Source organism: Onychomys torridus, chromosome 15, assembly GCF_903995425.1.
Source record: "Onychomys torridus chromosome 15, mOncTor1.1, whole genome shotgun sequence".
In the NCBI taxonomy this organism is placed as follows: Eukaryota; Metazoa; Chordata; class Mammalia; order Rodentia; family Cricetidae; genus Onychomys; species Onychomys torridus.
Genome location: NC_050457.1, coordinates 69559806 through 69576363, shown reverse-complemented (window position 1 = coordinate 69576363; position 16558 = coordinate 69559806). Strand labels below are relative to the sequence as shown.

General features: G+C 41.5%; 1 protein-coding gene across 2 annotated transcripts in view; it reads left to right on the top strand.

Annotated features, from left to right (window-relative positions):
• Marchf6 (membrane associated ring-CH-type finger 6) overlaps positions 1-16217 on the top strand; it is a 67672-nt gene extending 51455 nt beyond the window's left edge. The window contains exons 21-26 of one of the 2 annotated variants that reach the window (XM_036206815.1): positions 2478-2659; positions 4468-4602; positions 5913-6002; positions 8247-8379; positions 10367-10502; positions 12846-16217. In XM_036206815.1, coding sequence (XP_036062708.1) covers positions 2478-2659; positions 4468-4602; positions 5913-6002; positions 8247-8379; positions 10367-10502; positions 12846-12936 — 767 coding nt within the window. In that variant the 3' untranslated portion in view covers positions 12937-16217. Of the gene's footprint in view, positions 1-2462; positions 2660-4467; positions 4603-5912; positions 6003-8246; positions 8380-10366; positions 10503-12845 lie in introns of both variants that reach the window. The other variant, XM_036206814.1, reaches the window with a different exon arrangement.
• Positions 16218-16558: the final 341 nt, after the last annotated feature.

The following is a 16558-nucleotide window of genomic DNA, read 5'->3' as shown; positions in this document are numbered from 1 at the left end:
TTAAAGTGATGTTTCTAAAAATTAAAAAATTATTAATTTGGAGAAATTATGATGTTTACCTTCATTTGGTTAAAAGTGAAGTTTTACTATTTCTACATGGAGACTTTTAAAAGATTTTTATTGATTCTTTGATAATTTTATTTTATTTTGGTTTTTCGAGACAGAGTTTCTCTGTGTAGCTCTAGCTGTCCTGGAACTTGCTCTGTAGATCAGACTGGCCTCTCCTCCCAAGTGCTGGGATTAAAGGCATGTGCCACCACCGCCCAGCACTATAGAGTGGTCGACCTGTCAGGAGCCCCTACCCTTAAAGAAAACAGATTCTTCCCTAGAAGCCATCAGCTGTTCCCCAGTTAGGGGTAGGGCTCATGAACTCCTTCCTGATCCATGCCAGCAAACATAGCTGCTGTGAGTTTGTGAGCAGATCTGCTCTGCTCTGTTTGACCGTTTCTGTTGCCTCTTCCTCAATGGTCTCTGGGCTGTGGGGAATGTCGAATGGCGGTATGTGTGATGCAAACGTCCTCTTGGCTGAACACTCTACAGGGAGACTTCTGACCTTGTAAGACTTGAAGCTTCCTTGTCCTTCTTCCAGTCCAGCTGGCTAACTACCTAGCTACAATGTGAACATCCTCAAGGCTTTTTATGTTCCATTCCCATGGTCTTACCAGTATTTAAAACATAAATAAAAGAAAATAGTTTTTATGTTTGAATTTAGTAATATGAAAGTAATTCAGCATCATTGAACATTTAAACATTTTCCTTTAATCTAGTCCTACATCGTAGAAAGAGTAGTTTTTAGTTCATTACAGAAGAGCTTTGACAAGATGCACATCTGAGGTTAATGGGGCCTTGCTTCTTCCCATAGGTTACCTCCCTTAGCTACAACTTAACTGATTGGCCGGAAGCTACCTGTCTTCTCAGAAGCAGAGGGGAGGGAGAGGAGAACAGAAGGAAGAGAGAGAGAATAGAAATTGGCTATTAAATGTAAAACTAATAGAGACATTTCAGAGACAAACCCTAGAGTGGACACTTACATGGAGCACTAAACACTCTGCAGGGTGTCAGTGGTGATTTTGGTGTCTTAGGATGAATATGCACATTTACTTATTTCATGGGACAAATATATCCATCCTCTTTTTTTGTTGGTTGAACCTCAGGCTTATGAATGCTTGACTGTACTCCCAGTGCAATGTTAGTCTGTAAAAGAGCTATTTCCATATTCAGACTAGTTTGTGAGTTGATGAGAAGTCTGCTTATTATGACATGACTTATAATGTTTGACTGTTGAGCTAGCTTAGTTTGACTAGAGGTAGTATACAGTTTACCAAGCAAAAACATGAGCTTTATCATGTAGACATACATTCAGATCTGTCTTCTACTCTGTAACTGATGGGTCAAGGCCTGTGGCTGAGCCCTGCTTCTTCACTTTGAGGTGTAAGTCATGTCTGTGTTGGATGAAGGATTGACCGTCGGAGCATGAATGAAAGGATAGTGAAAATGCGCATGCACTGACCAGCTCTGTGTAGGTCTTCAGACACAGTACTGGGAAGGAAGGCAGTCCACAAGAGAACATCAGAGATCTTAGTCAGCTTTATTGAGAGTCAGTTATGTACACAAAGCTAAAAAATTCTATAAAGGATATGCTTGAGCAGTTTACTGGGTGGCTGTACCTTAGAGTTTATTCCCAACAAGTCTTTCCTGTCCCTGTGACTCACACTGGAGATCCCAGCACTCAGAAAGCTGAGGTAGGAAGGTTGCATTTGAGTTTTAGACCACCTTTGACTGTAGTGTCAAGCCCTGTCTCAAAACAGAAGACAAAGCACAAAACTAACAACCTTTAGGAAGATTTCAAACCTGTGTTTTTGTTCTATTTTGGTGTTGATTTTTTTAAAAGAAAGTTTATACAGTATTCTTTGATACTGTGTTTTGAAATGTTATTGTGCCCACTCCCTTTATTTTATAAAATGGAGTTTTCTGTGCAAATGACAGGATCATTTGGAAGAAAACCTAAATTGTTTGTAATGTTCCTAGATAAAGTGTTGACAGCACAAATAATAGTTCAAGGCCAGCCTAGGTTACCAAGCGAGTTCCAGGAAAGGTGCAAAGCTACACAGAGAAACCCTGTCTTGAAAAACCAAAAAAAAAAAAAAAAAAAGAAGAAGAAAGAAAGAAAGAAAAGAAAATTTCTATCTTTATTCTATTAGCATAATAATTTTACTTGGTAGTAAAAATAATGAAAGCACCAATGCTCATAACTTTCCAGGATAGGAGAAATTAGTAAATGGCATGGCACACCAGGGTGCATATTCTGGGAGAATCAGCTCATTGATTCTCTGTGTTTAGGTATTTCTTAATGAAGTAATTCTGTTTTCTAGAGAATTGTTTTTCTTTATTCTGATGTGAAAGTATTTATAGAATGTCAAGATTACAGTTCTCTTTACCTAGCCACATGTCTCATTTGTCAGCCTTTCTATTTTCAGTATTTGCTGGCCGTTGGTTAATGTCATTTTGGACGGGGACCGCCAAAATCCATGAGCTGTACACGGCTGCTTGTGGTCTCTATGTATGTTGGCTAACCATAAGGGCGGTGACGGTGCTGGTGGCCTGGATGCCCCAGGGACGCAGAGTGATTTTCCAGAAGGTTAAAGAGTGGTCCCTCATGGTAGGTTTCTGTAACCAGAGATTGGTCCTGTCTGGTGGTAGTAAATACTTCAACAGCTATTTCCCATTTATCTTCTCTCTGCCACTATCTTTCAGGAGAGTTTATCTTTTTAACAGAATGACCATTCCTTTAAGATAGTACCCTTCCATTTCACTTGAAAGACAGTTCTGTACCCAGACACACTTGAGTTAACAGAAGAATGCTGCTAAGTGATCTTATGAAATAATTAAGAATTATAGAAAATGCTTTTGGAGATGTGAATGCCCAAGTAATGAACAAGTAATCTCAAAACCCTGATTTCACACAGAATCAAAGACAGTTAGATGCTTATCTGAGTGTGGGGATGCATACCTGTACACACTGTTGGCTGGGCTGGTGAACACGGTAGGGCACTTCTTTGTCTAGTCATTTGGGTAATTAGCTCTGATTTCTGTATCTGAGTTTATATTTTGCTTTCCCTTAGAGTTTATATATTTATATTTATGCTGAAACCATTTTTTATAATTTTTATTTGCACCTACATGCTAACTCACTAATACCTATGTGTATGAGGTGTGTACTAATCAGACTACCATATTTCATTTTTCCACCATTGTATCATTACTGTGTATTGATAAAATCCATGTGTGTAGTGAGAGATTTATTGTAGATTATGAGTGGAGGGAGTTCATTGCTACTTAGTCCTTAGGATAATGAGCAACTTAACAATGTTTAATGCAGAAACCAGCTAATTTTAGTTTTCTTTGGTAGTCTTTCATATCATTACAAATGCCATGTAAAGAGGTAGTATGTGTTCCTCCACCAATCCCTTGTTTGATCATATGTTAGAATAGTTGTGTCCACTGAAACCACCTTGTAAAGAGGTCACCAGAACCCAGAGTCACTGTAAGATTGATTTCATTGTAAATATTTTAAAGTTCCTTTTATCAGTTTGTTCTTATTTTGCTACTTAATCCAAATTCTAAAGCTGCATAGTGAATACACTAGCTCTAATTGCTAATGTATTGATCAGATTATTTATTCATCAGAAAACCAGACTGTTCTAATGTAGTCAGTCTGATTGGCTTGCTTAATTTCTTTAAATAGAGTTAGGATGAACCATCCAAGGGCTCATAGATCAGTTTGAGTTTGGTATAGCTGTTGGGTCAGTGTTTTGGCGAATCAGTAGATTTTTTGCAGGCAGATAAAAGTCATGTACTGAGAAGGATATTTTGAGGAAAACAGCAAAGTCATCTTGTTAATTGTATATAACAGTAAATGAAATTTTTGGAAAAATTTTGTTTTATAGCAATACTCCATAGTAGTGATAGGTTTTGTTGCAGCTAGAGCTCTGCATTCGTGCATTCTAGCAAGTTCACTTCATGGGTTTGGGGATGACTAGTCTGATAAAACTCTTGCCTAACAATCTGAAAGGACCCACATTCAGTCTCCAGGACCCATATAGCATCCTGGATATGGTGATGTATTCTTGTAATTTCAGTTATGAAGAGGCAGAAACAGGAGTACTTGCTGCCTGGGTTCGCTGGCTGACCAGCCTAGCCTAATTGATGAGTTCTGGGCCAGTGAGACTCTCTTTCTTAAAGTAGGGGGTGACATTTGAGATGGTCCTTTGGCCCCCATTTGCATATGATCCAGGACATGTACATAGATGCGTTAAAAAAAGAAACTCCCCTGAAGTATCTAACATAAAAGTGTGTGTAGATGTTGTTTAAAATAGTGCGGTTGCCGGGGGCATCAGGCCTGGCAGTGGACTGGAGTTTGTTACAGCAGCCTTCTCTGTAATGATGAGGTGTCCTGTCTCCTACTAGATCATGAAGACTTTGATAGTTGCTGTGCTGCTGGCCGGAGTTGTCCCACTGCTACTGGGGCTCCTGTTTGAGCTGGTTATTGTTGCTCCTCTGAGGGTCCCTCTTGACCAGACTCCCCTTTTCTACCCTTGGCAGGTATGTGTGTCTTATCCTTGTGATTGTTGCTAATGGTTTGAGATCAGAAAAAATAGCTTTGATTATTTTAGTTTACTTTTTTGCAGTTGGTTTAGGAAGATTGTTTTTCAGTTCTAGGAACCCTTGTAAAGATGTTAAAATGACCTTTGCTCTTGCTTTTAAAATGTAATGGCCATATAAATCCCTCCCTCAGAATACTTTTGGGTTAAAATGTTGCTCTTCACTGAGCTTGCTGTCCAGGACTCACATGTGTGGACTCACAGATTTGTGGAAGAACTGATCCACACATGTGCCATGGGATGCACTTGTTCCCTGTCTCCCCAAAATAAATAATGAAATTTTTAAAAATGTAAGGGAGTATTTCATGTTGTCATGAGGATTTATGTTTCTAAGCAAGGACTAATGCTTGTAGGGTCTGATGTACATTGTTTAAAGTGTCTCGATGGGATGGGAGGAGTGGAGTAGTCACTGGCTAGCTGAAGGGGAGAGGTTGGAGACAGGGTACCATGAGGACCCTGGTTTCAGTGGTACTGGGAGTAGAAAATAGTCTTGATCCGGTAACAGTTCAGGAACACCACAAATACCTGAGCTTGTGAGCCTTTGGAGTAATTTCTTAGGCCCCAAATGTCTTATGACAACATAACTTGGCTCAGTCCATACCAATAACCCAGGACAAGCAACAAGCATTGATAAAATAATAGCATTCATTGCATTCGATTGTTGGGTCTCCATTAATGCCCAGACTTTTCTATATTCTCTTGAGAGAATAAAGTAGGTTTCTAAAAGATTTATCTTCATTTTGAGCTTTTATATATTAACCCCTGCCCTTTGTTTTTTGAGAGTTTTGTACACTTTATTTTGATCATTTGATCATATTCATTCCTTCCCTCCACTCTTCCCAGATTCATCCCCTTCCCTCACTGGCTCTTAACTTTGTTCCTTTGGGAACTTTGGGAAAAGTGTTTTTAATCCATCAATTATGTGCTACCCATATATACTTGTGGGTGTGTGGCCTTTACCCACTAGCGAAGAACTCTTCTTTTTTTTTTTTTTTCTCCCCAAGCCCTGGCTGTCCTGGGACTCACTCTGTAGACCAGGCTGGCCTTGAACTCATAGAGATCTGCTTCCTTCTGCCTCCCTCCTGGTTAGCGTAGAACTCTTAAAGAAAACTCACTCTCTCACTCTTTCCCAGAAGCTGTCAGCATTCCCAGTCCTGTGTAGCTTCTGTCATGAAACTGAACAGCATTGTGTAGACTTTCATCAAAGTCAGTGAAGATGTGTTAAGTGTTGTTGATTTTCTCTAACCACAGGACTGGGCACTAGGAGTGCTGCACGCCAAAATTATCGCAGCTATAACTCTGATGGGTCCTCAGTGGTGGTTGAAAACTGTCATTGAACAGGTAAGAAGCCAGTTTCAGAGAAAGTTATTGGGAAATGGGTCCTGGTTGTATATAGCTAATGGAATTTTAGTTTTCATGTTTCTGCTTTTCTGAGCTCTATTTTCATTAATGTGAACATATAGTGTTTCTCTCTCTCTCTCTCTCTCTCTCTCTCTCTCTCTCTCTCTCTCTCTCTCTCTCTCTCTCTCTCTCTGCCGTATGCATGTGTGTGTTTCTGGGAGTCGGTTTTCTCCTTCCACTGTGGGGTCCAAGAATTAAACTCAGATCATTAGGGTCACATAGCAACTGCTTTTACCCGCATGGCCAACTTGCCGGCCTCTTTTCCCTTTTTAAAGAGGAGGCACTTTTGTTTTCCCATATTATGGCTGTTAAAATAATTTATTCCTTTAGAATAAGTAATTATTAAAGAGGTAGCTTTGAATTCTAGCTGATAACATTGTTTTTTAAGAAAGACTAACAAAATTTTAGATAAACCAAAGAAAAGGGATTTTGAAACTGTAAGCAGCTTCTTGAGAGAAGAGGAGAGATGATAAAGTGGTAGTTACAGCCATGTGTGCTGCTGCGTGCCTACAGTTCCAGCATTTGAGATGTGAAAGGAGGAGCCTGTGTTCAAGGCCACCCTCAGTTATATAGCAAGTGCAGGAACAGCCTGGGCCACATGAGACCCTGGGAAAAAGCTGGGAGAGTGCTAGTGAGGTTCATCGGGGTTGTATCCTGTGGTCCTTTCTAGGTCTCTAAAGGTTCACGTTGTCTCTGCCTTACACATGCTCTTCTTAGTAGGCTCAGGAGGGTGAACCACCCTTTGTACCTTGCTTTTATGTAAAGAGAAAGGGAGGATTTCCTACAAGTACTGCTTCCAGTGCCGCTTGCCATACTTACGCTGAGGGTGTCAAGGCACTTCAGTGCTCATTCTGATTTCACACACTGTGGTGGGTTTTTGTCAGTCACCTATAACTCACCTGAAGGTTAGCCAGTAAATTAAATTACCTACAGGTTTGTCTGAAGTGAGGGAAAACTGACCCTTGTCATTTTTCCACTGCAGACATTCTGATGAAACTTAGTATTCCTACTTTTACACCTGTACTAGACAAAACTCAAATAACAGATAGAGGCAGGCTTGCTTAGGAATACTCTGATTACATAGTGTCTAAGGCTGTTGCTCTATTAGGGAACTATCAGGTAACTTGGTTATCATGGTGCTAACCTTGAAAAAAGTAGATTGTGCTTTTGAATGCTAATCAATAGGATGTACAGTAATTCATTTCAGAAAGATTTCTTCTATCCAAATAGCCTATGAAGAGATTTTAGTACTTGATTTTTTAAACTTTAGTTATCTAGAAAATGTACTCCAGAGTAGCTCAGCTTTTTTATTCTTAGGAAATTGCTAGATAGATAGTCTTACAGGTCTGCAGCAGTTTTAAGACCCACCTCTTCCTGATGTATAGAAATTAAAGGCAGTAGTTCTCTCTGGCCAGTGTATATGAGAAAATCATTGAAGGTAGTCCTGGACCCTCAAGCTGTTGATTCTTAGCCCAAGAGTGGGGCCAGGAAATAGTACATCAGAAGGCCACTATGTGTGTGCCTGTGGCAGCATAACCCTTCTAGTAGACGCAGGAGCCTGTACATTTGGAACTCTCTGACCTCTACAAAGACTTCTGGAAATAGGATTTATTTGTAGCTGGGAGCTGCGAAAGGTTGTTTGTGGGATCCATTTGTCTTTTGCATTTTAGAGTTGGGGGGTCGGACAAGAGGACACAAGATGAGGAACATAATGAGGGCTGACTGAGAAGCACAGGGATGCCTGCTCCTTACTGATAGTACATGCAGGTTGCTTTACTGGGAGATGGACCGTGTCTTTAGAGGCTTAAGCCTGCTTGTTCTTCAGATCTTGGAATAAGGGCTTGGGTTGGGCCACACTCTGGCTTCTAAGAAGCTGTGAAGCCAAGAGAAGAGAATAAAGACAGTTCTGTCTTATCCCTCTGTCTAAAATAGTGCTTTTCATTTTCAAGAGTTCCCACTTTCATCCATTTTTTCCCCTGCAGAACTACATAGTAGCATTTTTCTAAGATGACTAGGTTTTCCTGGGTACCCCAGCACTCATGTGATGGTTAGAGGACAAGTTGGGAAGAGTCAGTTCTCTCCTGCTGTCCTGTGGGTCCCAGAGATCAAACTTGATGACAGTCACCTTTATCCTCTGAACATTTCAATGACCCACACCTTAACCATTACTTTTTAACATTTCAGGTTTACGCGAATGGCATTCGGAATATCGACCTTCATTATATCATTCGTAAGCTGGCAGCTCCGGTGATCTCCGTGCTCTTACTTTCCCTGTGTATACCATATGTCATAGCTTCTGGTGTGGTTCCTTTACTAGGTAGGTAATTCAAAAAGTACATTTATTAGAAGAAGAACAAAACAACAACAACAACAACAAAAACCCCACTAACATTAAATCAAAGTTTGTTGCCATTTTGGCTATTTGGAATATCCTGTTGGCTTTTTTAAAAATATTATTATGTTTATTGAAGTATATTACAGTTTCCCCATTGATAGTATGTAGACTTAAGAATCACTATTTGAAGTTGGGCAGTGGTGGTGCACACCTTCAATCCCAGCACTCAGGAGGCAGAGGCAGGCAGATCTCTGTAAGTTTGACGCCAGCTTGGTCTGAAGAGGGAGCTCCAGGACAGCCAAAGCTACACAGAGAAGCCCTATCTCAACACACACACACACACACACACACACACACACACACACACACACACTCACACTCTCTCTCTCTCTCTCTCTCTCTCTTACTATTTGATTTCCACACCTAAACCTGTCATAGTAAAGGATTAGAAATTTTCTTTTGTAGATTAGAAATTTCATTTTGAAGACATAGGGTGGGTGCCTAATAATCCAAGTACTTGAGAGGCTGAAGCTTGACAATCTTAAGTTTGAGACCAGTTTGTGCTACACATCAAGATCCTATCTCAATGAAAAGGAGAAAAGTAAATTTTATTATACCTTTTGGGAAACTCTTAATAAAAGGGTAACAGTAGTAAATGAATAATAAAGCACTTACTGGCACTGGCTTGGTGCTTTACGTAGTTACTGTTGGTATTCTTCAGGGTGTGTTTGTGTGTTGGGGGAAGCCAGAAAGCAGCTTTGGATATTGTTACTTAGGTAACTATAAGGAACAATCTACCTTATTTTGAAGCAAGGTCTTTCATTGGTCTGGAGCTCACTTATTAGGCAACATTGGCTAGCCATTGAATGCCAAGGCTCTGCAGCAATGTTATTACAAGTGTACCGTCATGCCAAAATTTCCCATGTGGGCTCAGGGGTCAGACCCAGGTCCTCTGCTGTCTAGCCCATCTCCCCACCCCTGTCTCTTGTTCTTAGAAGACCTCTTGAAGGCTTTTTTATCAACTTCAGTTTAGAGGTGAGGAAATTGAAGTTCATAGCGATTGAACATCTTCCCCAAATTGTAAATTTTAATAAGAGGAGAGGGAGCTTCTAGTTGTGCTGGGCTCCAGAGTACGTGATCTTTCACCACATTAGATGAATGATGTTTAGGGTAAACCAGTTGTAAGACTTCCTTCAGAATACTTACTTTCTCTGGTTTTAAAGCCTCCCCTATTCCCAAGGAGAGTTAAAATTCTCAAGCTGTAAGTTGAAAAGGAAGTTTTTGAGTGTTATAAAAATGAATATATGTTTGATTATATACTGTGTTTGGATTTGTGGGAAGGTGGGGTCTCAGGTAGTTTAGGCTGCCTTTGAACTTGCTGTATAGGTGAGGAGGACCTGGGATTTCTGTTGTGCTTCTGTTTCTCTTTGACTGGGAGTATATGTATAGTCCACTGACTAGTTTTATGCAGTGCTGCTGGGTATTGAACGCAGCTGGCCAACCACTGTACCAATTCATCCCTAGTCAGATCTCCTATCTTTTAGGCACAGTGTTTGTTTGTTTGTTTGTTTGTTTGTTTGTTTTCAGTGCTTGAAATTGAACTTAAGGCCTTACTCAGGCTAGGCAAGTACTCTACCATTGAGCCCTATTTCTTGCTCTGTATAAGCACAGTATTTTCAGTTTTTAAATGGTGATACAGGTGAACTACATAAAAGAAACCACCAACTGCTTGTGGAGTCCAGGATGTTTGCATTTGGTGAGACTTGTGAAGTACCTACCTGCACTCAAGTTATTTCACAGAAGAGAAGCAGATGTTAGTGTGAGACTCACTGCCTGTGTGTAGTCCTTGAGTCTGAGAGCATTTGTGAAGTCTCTCTTCCTAGGGAAAGGCCGGACCTCATCGTAGTCTGCAGGCCTATTAGTCCATTTTCTTTTGCTTTAATGAAATTGTCTTTGTTTGGTTGATCAGGTGTTACTGCAGAAATGCAGAACTTAGTCCACCGGCGGATTTACCCGTTTTTATTGATGGTCGTCGTGTTGATGGGGATCCTGTCCTTCCAGGTCCGCCAGTTTAAGCGCCTTTATGAACACATTAAAAATGACAAGTAAGTCCAGAATTCTGTTCATCTAGCTACTCTTAAGGTGATGTCATTTTGTGGGTTTTGTGCTCAATATGATAAATCACGAGAAAAAATGAAGAGGACATACTTTGTATGTCCATTAACAGGGTTTGCTAACAGATTGAGTGCGTGGAGTGTTTGTGGCTGGAGAGGATGGCATCCTGGGAAGGATCAGACTAGGGAACTTCCATGACTTCAGAGCGGTCTGAGTCCTGTGCTATCCTGTGTCTTACAAAGAAAGCAAGTTTATAACTGCCTGAGCCTGATGGCCTGGGAGACATCACATCAGTATTAACAGTGCTGCCCTTCATTTGTACATGCCTGTTTGAGACAAGTCCATAGCCACCTTCCTTATTCTGAGGATACCTAAGAGAAATGTTTTCAGGAAGGAAATTTAAATCGTTCAAGGCGTCTCTGGGAAATTAACGACATAAAAATCCATGCACTGACAGACTGAGTATAAAGGACAGTCCCCTGCAGGAGGGAAGAGGATGGTTTTCAGTGTGGTCAGTTTTGGTAGGAGTACTGCAGAGTTTCTACCTCTTTCCTTCTTCATTCTGGAGACCCCGTCCTCATGTTTACCCTTTTCAGGCTTCTGTGCTCACCTGTCTCTTAATGTGTGTATTATTTTTAATTAGACAGGATACTGCTTCATCATAGTATTTTCAGGCATCCTTTTCGTTTCTCTCCCCTCATCCCTTCTCCCTTCCATCACCACCCTCCTGCTTCCGTGTCACTGAGAGGAGAAGGTTTGGGTTCCAGTGTCCACACTTTATTTCCCATTCCATGGCCCAGTGCACTCTTCAGCATGTGCTGTTTGTCTGTGTATGTACCGTTTGGCATAGCTTGATCTGTCGGGATAGAGAGAAGGAAGGGGACATGGACTTCCAGGAGGGAGGGAGGTTGAAAGTGGGATGTGAGTTCAGAATCTTGTTTCTGTCATTGAATGAGTTTGGGTCTTGGGCAATCACCATCACGTAGTGTGTATTTCTTTGCTTTATTATTGTCATGGTACTGCCCACATTCTTGACATATCCTGATGATGTGACATACATGGGATGATGTGTGCTGGATAGGGCTCCATGTATTCTGCCAGATAGCACCATAGTTTAGGACATTTATAAAATCCTCAGTTTCAAAAACACTGCTTTGTCGGGGAGCAGTAGGGTAAAGAATGATTAACTTCAAGAAAAGAACTAGTCATGAAAAAGGAATTAAGATACTGAGATCATGGATACAGGAACAGTAAGACTTGTGAGCTTTATAAACAGCAGAAGCTGAGTGATGTCTTGAGGATTATGTGCATTCACAGAAAAGGGATGCATGAAATGGTTAGAAGATGATCGTGAGAATCCGCAGCTAGCCGTATTGAGCCTCTTAACATGTGCCAAGCCTTTGTTGTAGGCTTTGTATGCTTTCCTATCCTCAAAATAATCATGTGACACAACATTACCATTCTTGTGTCACTGAAAAATCAACTGGGGTCCCAGCCCTCTGTTCCGGACAGCTCATTACATGCAGGCTCCACTTTGCACTAGTCTGAGCATGCACCTGCATGGCTTTCCTGGCCCACCTCACATCTGCCCCAGAGCCTGCAGTGGGTGCCTCCACATACCCGTGCCCAGCTCTGACAGCTGGCTGCCCTTTGGTTTGGTCTCCTGCCGTCTCCAGGCCTTGGTGCCCAGGACATCTGCTTACTCAGTGAGCCCTCTTTGCAGCTCTTTCTCTGTCCTGCTGGGGGTGGGCGGATGTTCCTCTCCGTGTGGAGGTTCTCCAGCCTCAGCACTGTGTACCTCACGAATAGAGCCCACCCTGTTTGCCCTCGCCTTTCCCTCTTCTCAGCATGTAAGTTAGCAGCACTCCTCTGTTTGTTCACATGAGTCAGTCTCACAGCTACCTTTGACCTTGCTGAAATCTGCCCTCCATTGCTCCTTTGCTCTAGAACCAAAGTATTTCAGGTCCTGTGTTTTTTACATCCCAGCCCGTTGCCCTTCATGTCTGTAGTCTGCTTCCTAAAATCTGAACACTGAGGTGGCTTATGTAGTGTGAACCCTAACCAATGGGAAAAAGAAGATGCTCTTCATCTGTTTGCTGCACCCACTCTGGACCTCTAAGCTCCCCACTGCAGGAAAGGCCCCAGCACTGCACATGATGTGCAGTCTGACGTAAGACCTTGCTCTACCTTGCTCCTCTCTGGCCTGCCTCTTGAAATAGTGCTAGTAAGTGGATCTGAATACATTTAACAAGGAGCCACTGGCTGCTCCCTGAAAGAACGGTTGGTGTGTGTGAGTCATACCGGAAAGTAACTGCCCTGTTTCTGCACTCTAGGTACCTTGTGGGGCAGCGCCTGGTGAACTATGAGCGCAAATCTGGCAAGCAAGGCCCGTCCACACCACCTCCACAGTCATCCCAAGAATAAAGTGCTTATCTCAGCTCCTTGACCTTCTCCTTGCCTTTCCGTGTCCTTTTTTGTGGACTTCTCACTTTGGAGATTCTCCCTGTGATCTCTCAGCGTTGTTTTTAAGTTCATGTACTTGACTTGTGTCCTCAGCGTTCAGAGAGCAGCACGTCTGGCACTGCTGCTCCTCCTCCCTGCATCTGCCGACACCACTGCTGTCTGACATCTGTACATGTGTAAATAGGAGTTCCCTGATGCCCTAAAACCTTGGATTAAACAGAATGTGCATTGTACATCTTTAACAAATGTATATTAATTTATGAAATCTAGTTGTCACTTTATTTTGGACCTGCTGTGATCGCGACAGGAAACGTGCCCCAGAGCAGTAGTGTATAGGCGAGACTCTGAGTGACATCTTGTGGAGGGAGCACAGTTGATGGTGTTACCAGCAATTCTCACCAGGTAACTGCATCCTGTCCTTGGCTGTCAGTCCTTACCAGGAGCCGAACGAGCAGTGGAGTCTGGGAAGGGACGTGGACAGAGTGCCTCACAGACAGTCAGTGTTTGGAAGTTATTCCATGTAACACCAAAGCTGTTGTACATTTTCTACTGCCCGATTGTTTTCATGTGTCTGTGTTTGTAATATTGTATAGTATGTTGTGCTAGATGAGGAAATTATTTTTAATTTTGATAATTTAATATTCCTAGTGATCAGCATTGGGAGTTGGGGTTTTGTGCTTGTTAGGGGCATGTCTATACTTAGAAAGAAACTACCAATGAAGATTTTCATTAGTCTCCTCCCCTTCCATACAGCTCTTTCTTTCTGTCATCAGTGGCCAAAAGCCTCATGCCAGGTGAGAAATCTTAGGGGATAACATCAAACAGCCCACATTGTGACGCATTGTAACAGCTCGGAGGCTAACATTAGGCTGTGGTGTGGGGCTTGGGACACCCAACATGCTGTCGGTGTGCTGCAGCTAAGGCTGTGAAAACGTCAGGAAATCTCAATTTCCAAAGCTTTTTGTTTATGGTAAACTGCAAATAAAACTAAGTTTTATTTGTAGAAAGGAAGCAGCCTGAGCTGGTCTTTTACATAGGAAAGAGTTGCATTGGAGAAGTGCTGTGAGATCATGGAGAACTGAATACTCATGCCTTGAAGTTTAAAAGATTAGGATGGTTGGTCCATCATCCAAGTGTTTAATGGTGAAGGTGTATTGTAAGGGTAGTGTTAGAAGCTTTCATAGACTGTAAAAGAATTCCACGGAGTATTAAAACCCATAGGTGGGAAGGTCTAAGGTTTGGTCCCCCCCCCCTTTTAAGTACAAAAGCCAAACATAAGCTACCAATATTCAGAGCGATGTGTTCTGCTTTTGTTTATTGTTTTTTATTCACTAAGTGATAAGCAAATACTTTGTTTTAAAACTGCAGTATATTTAAAACAAAAACAGTGCTTGCCATGGGATCCAGTGTTAACACTGTTGGTCACTTTGTAACAGTTCTTTCTCCTGTGTGTGTAGAGTAAGGTCCTTCCAGCAACCCCTTCACTCACAGACTTAGTCCTGTAAAGATGCTGTGCCACCTGCCATGGGGATATGTCTATAAAACCCTAATCTTTGGGGGAGAAAGATGTCAGTGAATTGGGCATATAACATTGTTTATGATCCATTTTTAATTTTAAACAATTTATAGCTCTACCACAAAAAGTTAAAGATTATTAATCCTCTGAAATTTTAAATGAACCTTGTTTTGTTGAAAAACAAACACAAACAGTACAGGTTACCAAAATTTGCCCCCATTTTACTGGCAGGAGACTCTCTTACTGTGGAATCCTCCAGGGTTTCCAGCTCTGTTCTGTCCTAGAGCTTTCAGTTAGATGTGTCCTCATAAGGGTTTATTGTGCATAATATTTGCTGGGGTGGCATACAGGTTTTATTCACCAATGTCATAAACACTTAAAACGCTCAGTTCGGAAACTCTGTTCCTATTTGCTGCCTGTTTTTACAGGGAATTTAAAGACTTCTGCTTCATTTTGAATTGGGCTAATCCAGTCTTCAAGGAAGTTTACTAGGAAAGACCTTTGTGCTTTATTATTTGTAATTTGAAGACAAATCACCATTTGGGGTTAGTTTTACATGACCAGTGATCAGATGGTCAGTTTGAAATGTATAGTTGTTCACTATTAACAAATTATGGATTGATTTTTAAACTACAAAGTACTAATAGTTTAGATGAAAGCTGAAGAAAATGCCAGTGTAAAGTTTGTGTGTAGCTAGCCTTAAAGTTGTGTGTTTATAGTCGTGGTCCCCCACCCCCACTCCCATGCTCTGGGGGAGAAGAGGAGATAGGACATCTCTATTGCAGATGTGAACAAGTGACTTTTATTTCAACATTTGGTTTAATACTGTGAAGTCTTAGATCATCCTTCCCCTCACACAAGTAGCAGTAACTTTCCGCCGATGAATTTATCTGTTAGGTACAACGTCTGTGCTGCACAGATGTGCCATTAAAGTATGTTCTTAAATTTAGGTTGAACTGATAGATTTTTAAGACAAACACAGAAACTGCATTTGGATGTTTCTACACTTCTGTGTTTACAGACACAGGAGCTGGTGCCCTCAAACAAGAACTCTGGCACTTGTCAGCACGGTGCTTCGAAGTAGCTCACTCCTTTCCTCTCCAGGATGGAGGGTATCAGGCTCGTCTGTGATGCCTCGCTTTTACATTGTGACATTCAAAGTTCTTGTTTAAAACAAGCCTAGAATCTTAACTGTTCAGTCATCAAGGGAAAAGATGAGAGCAGAGTACCACTGAAGTGTTACTAAAGACCTCTCTTGTGAAGGGTCTCTAAGTTCTTTGCTTAAGCTGCCCTGTATCCCCACACTTAATTTGCCCTGCCAATCAGATGTTCTCTTTTCAGCGTATCGCTGCTGTGTCAAATCTTTAAACAGCTGTCATGAGTAAGGGCTTTTCTTCAAAGACTCCAGCAGTAGCTTTGGCATTAGTATAAAGATAGACAGTATATGTGGTTGTGTGTGTTTCCATCCCTGTCTGTGGGAGTGCCTCACTTTGTAATCATGACAGTCCTGTTGTACCTTATATGGAAAGGGACGACTAAGGCCTCGGCGTGTCTGGTAGGAGTGAAATAGGACACTTAGTGATGTGGGGTCAGTTTTCTATCGCCGGGAACACCTGTACCCAGACCAATTTTATGTATATATATTCAAAAATGCTCCTTTTTATGTGGTCATCTGTTGCCTTCTGAGTTAAGAGAACAGAATTGAATAAAGTGAACGTTAGTTGTAGCCTTGTTTTCTTTTTGGTTGTGTGTTTTTACTTTGAACCTAAGTGGAGAGCGTGCTGCTGGATTGAGTGAAGCCTCTTTGCTTACCACAGGCTGAAGCTGCCCCCTTCCTACATCTTCATGCCATGAGCCTTCTCTTTGGGATGGAGACCGCTAAGTACATGTCCGAAACCATTTTATATTGTTGTCCATATACCAGAGAAGGAAAGCTTTTCTCCTTTAGAGTGAAGACATCTTTTGATTTTAGGGGCCGTTTCTAATTTTTCTATTTCTAAGTTCAATTTTTTTCTCAAAAGCATTCAACATTTTTCTTATCTCCCCCTAATAAAATACATTGTTACT